Source organism: Temnothorax curvispinosus, unplaced genomic scaffold, assembly GCF_003070985.1.
Source record: "Temnothorax curvispinosus isolate PA1 unplaced genomic scaffold, ASM307098v1 QBEX01001136.1, whole genome shotgun sequence".
Taxonomy (NCBI): Eukaryota; Metazoa; Arthropoda; class Insecta; order Hymenoptera; family Formicidae; genus Temnothorax; species Temnothorax curvispinosus.
Window position 1 is genome coordinate 99,939 of NW_020210916.1, and position 10,229 is coordinate 110,167.

General features: G+C 45.4%; 1 protein-coding gene and 1 long non-coding RNA gene across 2 annotated transcripts in view; both read right to left on the reverse strand.

Moving 5' to 3' along the window:
* The window catches only part of LOC112460278, a 527-nt gene extending 436 nt beyond the window's left edge, over positions 1–91 (reverse strand). Inside the window, exon 1 of the long non-coding RNA XR_003041428.1 lies at positions 43–91. This is a non-coding gene — a long non-coding RNA (uncharacterized LOC112460278). The remainder of the gene's footprint in view (positions 1–42) is intronic.
* A 3,954-nt stretch (positions 92–4,045) lies between these two features.
* Positions 4,046–9,612, reverse strand: LOC112460237 (autophagy-related protein 101). The gene is made up of 2 exons (XM_025024843.1): positions 8,339–9,612; positions 4,046–7,491 (listed from the first exon to the last, which is right to left on the reverse strand). Exon 2 carries the CDS (start codon positions 7,481–7,483, stop codon positions 6,827–6,829), a length of 657 nt encoding a protein of 218 aa, XP_024880611.1. The 5' UTR covers positions 7,484–7,491; positions 8,339–9,612; the 3' UTR covers positions 4,046–6,826.
* Between the last annotated feature and the right edge of the window lie 617 nt (positions 9,613–10,229).

A 10,229-nucleotide genomic window follows, 5' to 3' on the forward strand; every position in this document is an offset into this window, starting at 1 on the left:
ATTCATTACTAATTGCTTAATTTTATGGTATCATTATAGTACCTCGATAAATAAGAACGAAGGATAATTTTTTGAAGATCGAAAATTAAATATATACTTAAGGTTCTTTTAATTGATTATAATTTTGCATTTCTATACATAAAAGTATCTTCAGTTTTGTTAACAATCAAATAATTTCTTGTTGATTTGTCAATTTTAGAATTTTTTGTTACTATAACTCTCTATAACTTAATAATTAGATGGTGACGTTATTACGTATAATAATGTAAACTTTTACTTAAGTACTTAACTAATTCAAAACGATAATCAAATATTCTTAATTGTTATTGTTATTGTAAAAAAAAGGAATACTCCGAAAACGTTTGGACAAATCTGTTCAAAAAAGAGAGCCTCTTCTCTTCTCAATATTTTCAACTCGATTTTCAACTTTCATATCTGTAACCTAGAGGTTTAGAGAAGATTGCAGCAATAACAAAAAAGCCGAAGAAAGAAAACGGAAAGAAGAATGTGCAGCGATACGCCGTGAAAAGTGATCACGTACGCTTGTACACGTGCGAGATCGATTTCGGCCACCTGTTGAAGGTCTGCGGGGTCGAGAGAGCGGACGAAGTTGTGGACGATTTCTTCCGTCGCGCGACGAAGACGATGATAATGATCCGCCAAGTTTCGCCGTTGACGCGGAACGAAGTTCTTAGAATCTAACGGACGCGTCGCTAGGCCGCGCGGATTTCTCGGGCGCGGGCGCGCGCGCGCGATTACGCGAGAGATTTAGGCCGACGTGACTACTGGAGGGCTCGCGCGTCCTCGGAGGACCCACGAGGCGAAGAAAAGAAGACGAAGTATATACGAAAAATATAAAAATCCTATCTCACACATATATATACACTCACAAACGCGCACGGAGGACTTCCTTTACACGGTTGTTCCTCTTTTGCAACTCATATCGCAGTCTCATCCGCGACGAAGAGTCACGCATGTCCGATTGTTTTTCTCCTCGCGAGAGAGATCGAGAGTTCGGTCTCCGATTTCTTTCACGGCGACACGCGGAATTGCACGCGCGCACGCTCGACCATCGTTCGTAATCGAGACTGTCCGTGGAAACTGCACCTTCTCTCACGAAGCCCGCGACTTCGACTTCGTTATCGTTCCATTTATCTATCTTTTATCTTCTCTTCTCGAGAAAACGCGTGCGAAAAATTGCGGCACGTCGTGCACGTGTCTAAGGAGCACATGTATCTCTCTACCGCGCTGGTTCTCCCTCGCGGAGTATACTTCGGACGTAATACGCGCGTTCAGTCGTTCAGCCGCGCGACGACTCTCGCGACTTCATCGAGGATGCTGGGTCCGCAATTGCGAGACGACGATCTTTCGCGGCGCGCGCTCGATGCTGCTCTCGCTCTCATCTCGGATACCAGCGCGGACGGACGATCCACCAGTCGGGGCGTCGCGACGCCGGGCTACGTGTGCGAAGCGCGTTGCCTCCCTGTCCTGCCGGCGACTGAGACGCGAGAAAATCGGCTTCGAGGGAGACCGAGGGCGGCTTCGCGCGCACGCGTATGATCGCGTATGATCGCGATGCGCCTACCTGGGTGCCCGCGGAGATATATATTTACGACGGACGGGGGGCGGGGGTGGAGTCTCCGATCGATGTCGATGCTTAACTTTTTCCTTCCTCCGCGTAATATTTTAGGCTCGCACCTCCCTCGCGAGCGAGAAAACGGCGCACGTGCCGCGTTTTAGTAGCGTTTTTTATTGAATAATATCTTCTTTTCGGAAGCTTTCTTTATTATTAAAAAGAACTTTCGAATGACTGGTAAATTTTACTCAAGTAAAGTATTTATTTATAAATGACTTTTGCTCAAATTGCTTTATTTTATTAAAGCCAGATTTGCCATTCCGTTTCGAACAAAGAGAATCCTTCCGCGTTTATGACAGTTTTTTAGGAAAAGCGCAAGCAAGCGAAACTTAAAGCTGTATTCTGAATAGCCCAGGGAGATATAAAACAACAGAAATAATTGAATGCACAATTTCGAAAAGGACACATCTCTGAATTAAATCAGTTTTTTCATTCCTGAAAATAAAAATTTTTCTGGAATGAAAAAACTGATTTAATTTTAACTATTATACCCAGTGATACAAAAAACTTTACAATTTGCATTTTAGGGTCAAATTACGATTACAGGAGGGTGCCTTTTTCGTACAAAAAAATGTGTAATTAGAGCACATATTAGCGAAAAAACTTGTAAGCCAAAAAATGCGAGATGTGTCCTTTTCAAAATTGTACATTCAATTATAAGGCTGTTATAAGGATCTCCATAGAACTATCCGCTTTTGTATTTATTGCCATCATTACTGTCATCGTACATAAATAAATTTTTCTTCTAAATTAAATAAGGTTGATCTATTCGCTACAAGCTGAGCTATAAAGTCAATCATTGGCCAAGTGACGAGCAAGAAGTGATTTTAGGTGTTAATTATCAATTTATTCAATCAGAAAGAACAAAATTAAGAAATGTACAAAAAGTGATGTACGGTTTTTGTACATTTCTTAATTTGTTCTTTCTTATTGAATAAATAATTGATAATAAACTAAATTCACGTCTTTTTCTCGTCCTTTGGTAAATAATTTACTTTAATAAATCTTCTTTTTACTTCACACTCGGAATGACGATTGGAAAAACGAGACGGAAACAAAAGACTTGGGATAATGCAACTCTACTAACACTAATTCAAGCGTTCTTACAAGATAACGTAAAAGCTTTAAAGCTGCATCTTTCTTTCCGCATCTTATTTTCGCTTTCCTCTGTCACCGTCTTCGAGCTCGCTAGTTTTCAGTAAGCCGCGGCCAGGTAAAGCCAGAAATAAAATATTCTCATTCGTAGAATCGTTATGTTTTGCGATTTATCGCGATCCACATCGTGCCACGTGTCGTCGAGAGCTATGTCAAGGCGGCGGCCAAAAATACTTGAGATTCCCGCGAGTCCGGGAGTGTTCTCCAGAATCTAATAAAGTCGAAATGAATATATCCTTCACGCGGAGGTCCACAGGCGTGATTCAGTTTCGAGGGGGGCGGGGGGCGCGAGGGAGGATAAAGAGCGACGAATTCGCGGTGGGGAGGGAGGCAGGGGAGAAGTTTCCCCGTTTGCATCTTATTGCGGACAAATTCTTCGACTCGGTTATAATATGCTCGTCCGCGAATGGACTTCCGCCGCGAGATATGCCAACTATTCCCAGTTCATTCAAGGGAACAGGGAAATATGGGATTTCGCGCGTAAGAGGAACACCGACCGGAATGTCGGAAATAAAAAGTCGACGAGAGTCGTACCGGTCGTACGCTTCGTATTTCGTATGCAATCTTACCGCGCGATCCGATTGATGTCCTATGATATCCGAGAATCCGCGTTTACGTTAATTAACGCGTTGCGAATTTGCAATGCCGAGCGAGCGTCCATCGAAAACTCGTGGGTCACCCGTTAGAGCGCAGCACCCGACGGAGCGATAAAGTTGCGCGCTTTATCATAAATCTAAACAACTACTTGGACTTTTGCGTCAACAATTAATCCGAGATAAGCTATATTCTTTAACAGAATAGGTCGTATGTATACATATATTTTTTTTGCTCTTTTATTCCTCCTAAAGAAGATAACGCGATATTTTTAGAATTGGTAAATAAATACTCGAAGTAACGTCAATAAACAAAGATATTTGTACGAGCATAATTAAGATATTTCAGAGACTTGAATATAATAATTACGGAATATTGCAATATGTATATATAATAAATATATTCTTGTTACAATTCTTTTCGTAACTCTTTACGATGTAATAGTGAATATAACGCAACAATCTATTCTTTTAATTGATACGCGACAGAAAAAGAATTATTTACTGCTTTCAAAAACATGAAGCATAGATTTTTCGATATTTTCGGAATATGTATGAAATTGTGCTAAAAATTTCGTTGCGTGATAGAAATGAGATTAAATGCTTTGTGGATAAACAAGAGGGACAGGAGGCATGGGTGTTTTCATGGAAAAAAGTGCTATTATAAAATACAGTAATTTATTAATAATTAATCATTTATCGTCAGCGTACTCATCATGATAAATTAAAACTTGCAGATATTTCATCTTCCTCGCTATACACTACACATTTTGTCACATTTGTCTCGCAGCTTATAATATACAGGTCTCGGTTTTATCTATTTTGCTATTTATATATATATATATATATTATTTATATATATTTATAATTTTTTATTTATTTATAACAGCATGTAGCAATTTGACAAACTCGCAGAACTCTAGTTACACATGCACACGTGGCCAATCGCTCGCTCTTTCGTTCCTTCTTTCTCTCCCTCTCTTTGTATTCTTTCTATATAATATGTCATATTTATATATTTATATATGCGCACGTATGTGCGCCTCTCTTTGTCATAATGTCGTGTCGCGGATCCCACACTGCGACTCCTTTTTACCGTTTACAATATATCGTTCACGTCATATAATTGTAAAAGTCAGATAGTGCGAGGGAAAGAGACTGCGGTCGATTTTCTACACGGAATCGCAGAGAGAGAGCGGCGCGCTGTCGACGACCACCGTAATTTCCTTTCTTTTTTCCTTTTAGTCGATACAGGAGAAAAAAAAAGACTCACTCCAGTAGGATACACCCAATCGACGTACGCTCGAGTACACAGAACATTCAGCTAAGTCGCAATTGCATATTTTTTAAAATTACCTGGAGAACATCGGCGGAGAAAGAAAAGCAGTAGGGACGATATATGATTAATCGTTTAAATTAACATTACGCTTCTCGTCTACGGTTAATTCGTAAAGGTATGTGCGCTACTAATGCGTCGTGATATTCTTTTATTGATTGGTCATAGGTAAGGCCAAGGAGCGGATCTCGGAACGCGCGGTGACCCTCTCGGCACGACGTGATTTGATTTACGGCAATATTCCTCAGACACTATTTACACATTGTATAATATAATAAGTATGATCGCGCGCACGGGTCGCCGCCGACCGAGTCGTTCCGAACATCCGCCTTCCGTTTTACGCCTACCGTCAGCTTGAAAATCCTAAAACGACACGACGTTAACGGCACACACATTCGTCGCTTTATGAGGAATAGAACAAAACCGTCTCGAATCCGAGAAGGATCACAGATTTGTCTTCTGCACGCGCGCGCGCGCGCGAGAGAGAGAGACTATTCCACTTTTACGAGATGTGAATGAGATGCTTCGAGCTCAATAAATAATAGTGACACTATCATCTGGTATGTTAGTCTCCTAGCACAATTTTCCCTATCAAAAATTCGATACGAAGGCACGAAACGTCTGGGAGAAATGTATTCGTGACGGCGATTTTTTTTCGTGCGGTTTCTTTCGTATCACCCGGTGCGCTTCGATATTGCGGGCGTCGCGTTGGCTTAATGATTAATTAACTTATTTTACAATTTGATTGTTATAACTTAAGATCGAACGAAAGAGAAGAACAATATGGAAATAATTGTATTTGCTAATCTGCATACACGTAACGCCTAGCGTTACGTATCATCACTCGTGAAAATAAATAATCGCTTCCATACATACACACTGTAATTATAATAAACACTCTGCTCTTCCGCACATTTAACGCTAAATGTGACCCGCTCGCTGCGCAATGTCCGTACTACTAAATCCAGTATTGGACACGATCGGATGTTCAGCGTTAAATTTACGATGAAAATAATAGCGGCTTTGTATGCAAACGCGCGTGTATACACACCGTGTGTAATGCAACGCGTTTTATATATATATAATATATATCCGATATATCCGTATATGTATATATATGTACATATGCGGAATAATCCAAGCGTTCTGTGATCGACAAAGAGTTTAGGATAACTATATATACTTTCAATGTTAGTGACTGAAAAACAGAGTGTATAGTAGCGCCGAATACAGCCGTCGTGTAGTCGGAGGAGTTTATCAAGGAGTAAGTAAGTTACGAGTACTTTTAAGATTCAGTGTTCTCAAAGACTCTACTACGACATTAAAGAATCTGGAGACATCCTGCTTCTCAGCTAGAGACCCGAAATCTCTGTAATCTTATTCTAAATCATGTTATCTTCTCCGTCTATGACGCGCGAAGATTTCTTTATCTACTAAAGGAAATTACGCTCGAGTCTACTCTACGATATACACAGCATTTGAAAAGGATGAGAAGCGAGAGAGGAACATAATGTCGCGTTCTGCCACAGCGGTCACCTGTGGAGATTTAAGTTGTGAGAGTTAAGAGGTAAAATATCGTATAAAACGTGACTAACGTGATCCTGCTAAAATTATGCGACGGACGTTCATAGTAAAGTACAAAAGAAGCAAGTGTCACAGTGTCGTGTTCATTTGTACTATGTAGAGACGTTAGAGACACAGAGCAGCGGAAGTCCCTGCGATGTATACGAGGAATTATTTTCGTTATTAGAGACACTACTGTTACGGAGTTTATAAAATCCGGCAGAGAGTCCACCACGTAGGCAAAGTACCCCGAGTACTTTTGGTAGTTTCCGCCGGGAACGAAGCGGTCGAAGACTCGGGACCACTTCTGCTTTCTTTATATAACGCAAATTTAATTTTCTCTTCGGAACTCATAATAACGCCTACGGCAAGTTAGAGTCACTGTGGATATGAAAATCTGAAAAATCGCTCGGTGCAATGCAGAAACTTGTGCCACGTGGATGAAAAAAAATTAAAGGGGAAAGTAAGATTTGCGTTTCGATGACTCTAAGCAAGCTGTACGAATGCACTAACGTGAAAAGTTTACACTATACATTATAACGACTAAATAGATAGCGTCTCTCTGATCAGTTTCTTCATGGTGTTGCCCATCGTGGTGGTCGACGGACTGGAGGTCGTGAAGGACAATTTGAAGAGATACGGCTGTATGTCCGGATACGAGGTGTCGAAGATCAGATCCAGCTCGGCCTGGCTCGGCACTTTCGGAATGTAGTCGTGCCGATTCATGACCTCGGTGATATAGAGGATCTTGTCGGTCAGCAGATCACCCACTTTCTCCCGGCATATCTGCCGTTCGTGCTCGGTGGCCAATTTGATAAGTTCAAGACGCACGGTCCACACTTCCCAAGGTATGCACTCCGGCTGAAACGGCCAGCGACTCTTTTTCCTCTGGAAGAATTCTAGGGATATCTGGCCGGAGCCCGGGCTGTCGGTGGAGCGTAGCGCCTCGGAGAAGCCCGATATCTCGCGCTTGAGCGTCTGGTCGAGGTGCACCGACGAGCAGCAGACGTACGTGAAGTCAATGAAGTCGCAGTCCACGTCCTGGTATCCCACAGTGCCCACCGAGTAGCTGCCCTCCTGTTTGTACTTGAATTTGCCGAGGCTCCGATGGAATAGCACGCTGTGGAATATACTCGCAACCGCCTCGTCCACCTGACGGCCCTCCATGCTCAATTCAAACAGCTGCGTCCTGGCGTTCATGGTGATGCCTGTGGAACACATATCACAGTTTCTTGCCACAATCTCTAAGTAACGTGTGTTCGATGAATAAATAAATAAATTTAATAAGAAATAAGAGGTAAGTAGAACATAAAAAATTATTGACATGTCTATAGAAATTGAAGAAAGCGTTACGCTAAATCAAAATGCTCCAGCGTCATCATCGAATATTTTATTACAAGCAATGGAATGATCCCAAGGACAATCACATAAGAATGATAAATCATGAACGGGTTGCAGGATTAGATAGTAAGCTGTCGAAAGATACGACCATGCAGCAAAACATCTCTATTGGGAAACAAGGATGAATAAGAGGGTATACAAAGAAATGATTCATGGCTGTGTCATCGAGTCCTCTAAATAACAAAGAGAGAACAAAGGAGAACCAATAAGACTAACTCCTCCTGCAAAAGACTGAGATACACGTTCGTCAATTCATCACAATTTAAGGAAACAGGCAACGGCAGCCTTCATTACCGGAGTCTGGCCGAGACGGTCGCGCGAGTCAGCAGGCCTAACCTCGAATCCCCGAGGGATCCAACGGAAGTGCACGCTGCTAGGCCTATACTTTTTAGCTAAACTTTCCTTTTCACGTTGGAGAGAAAATGAGAAAAGATGAACCGCGCAAAAAAATCACCTGAATAGAACAGACCTGCTGACACACGTGGACGACAAATACAGTTCGGGACATTAGAAAAGACGAAAGCGGGAATCGGCGGGACGACGTCGACCTTGCGGCCGGTCGCGCTCTTTACGTAACGCAGCGTGGTCCCAGGACGAAAGGACGGACGGGAGGGAGAGGGGGAATGGAGCCGTGCTCCTAGAAGGATAACGCACTTATCGCCGAAGGCGCGGGTCAACTTCGCCGCTCCACTCCCTCCCGAGATCGCGCCGCCTCGCCGTCGCCGTCGCCGTCGGCGTCCTCGTCGCCGTCCTCGTGCCGTGCGATGGCGAAAACGCAGCTAGGTTAGTTTCTCGCGCTGACTCGGTGACCTCTGCCGCCGCGGGTTCCGCTACCCTCTTCCATCGAGTCCGTTTTCGCGCGTCCCGCTTTTTTCTCGACGCACCACCACCACCACCACCACCACGACAACCAACACGACCACCACCACCACCACTACCACTGCCGCCGCCGTCGCTGCCGCCACCAGCACTGTCACCAACGCCGTCGCCTCCGTCGCCGCCTCCACCGCCGCCACCGCCGCCACCGTCGTCGTCGTCGTCGTCGTCGTTGCCGTCGACGTCGTCGCTGTCACGTTCCCGTCACGTCGCCGTCACGTCGCTCGCACGCGAGTTACCCCGTTACTCCGACCCGCTCACTCCGTCGAGTATATATCTCCCATCGTCTTCGTCTCCCCGACCAGTCCCGACGACGGGGAGCCAGGGCAGCCAGGCGTCGCGTCGTGCCACGCGCTCTCCTGCTCTCCACTCTCTCTCTCTCTCTCTCTCTCTCTCTCTCTCTGCTCCTGTCTCAGCAGCGACAGCAGCCAGTGGCCCGTTCCACACGGGTTTGTGGGTAAACAACAGCTGTGCCCGTAGCACACGCCATCTTGACGCCGCCGCGCCGCTGATTCGCGCTTCGACACCTGGCCCCGCGAGGGCTCCACGCGCTCCGTTCTACGTTCCGTCACCCGCCACCCGGAGCCGGAGCCGCCGGAGGTAGGAGCGTGGAGCGTCCGAGCGCGTAGCTTCCGTGGCACGCGCGCGCGACCGCGACGACGACGACGACGACGACGTCGGGAGCACACGGGATGGCCGACGGGAGACGGAAGCGAGAAACTTTCTCTTTCTTCGCGCGACACCCCGCCAGAGAGAAGTTTGGATTGGACGGATTACCGTGTCGAGCTCACTATCCGCGGACTGTCAGCTGCGACTATCTTCCTTGCCTGACCCGGGATCACCGCCTAGCGCTACATCATGAAATCCGCGCGGCGTATATATCACGTACGAAACGACACGGCGTGCGTGGATCGATCGACGTCTCGCGTCAGGGCCGGACACTCCGAGACTGGACTCCCCCGCTCCCGCGGTCCCGCTCCGCTCGGCTCGGCTCGACTCCGCTCTCCGCGTCACCGCTCCGCTCGGCACGGCTCCGCTTCGTCGCGCTCGGTACTAAAAATCCGATCTGCCCCGTGCGCCGTGCGCCGTTACCGCGCACGCGATGGCTGCGTGCGTCGCGAAAACTGCCGCGCGACGCGGACGCCTCGCGGCGTGATCGGCGTCACATCGCATGTACGTACGTACATATACATACGGTAAACAGTATGTATGCACACGTGCGCATTTGCGATCGGCAAGAGGCGCGAAACGACCTCGCTTCCTGGAAACCCCGTCGCACGAAATCAGAAATCAATGCCCCGAAATCTCGAAGCTCGGAATCAGTCGCATTTCGCGTTCTCGAGCCGCCTTTCGTTGTCTCTTATTTTATTTATACCTTTCGATGAATGTTGAGTAGACTCCAATGTCGTTTTGATGAATAACTACCGGAAGATTCGCTGCGCGAGATGATCTTCTCGATATTCTGCATCACGAATTACCTTTCCAGCCAGAAATAATTAGTCGATGAATGATCGGTGTCGAATGCTGATTATTTTTGTCATCTTTGACCTCGTTATAGTTATTTCTATATGTTAATATGTTAATTGAGCAATTATGAATATTTCTATAAGATTTTCGTTGTCTTTCGATCAATTCTACATCAAGTTGATGTAAGAGCACAGTAAAATAT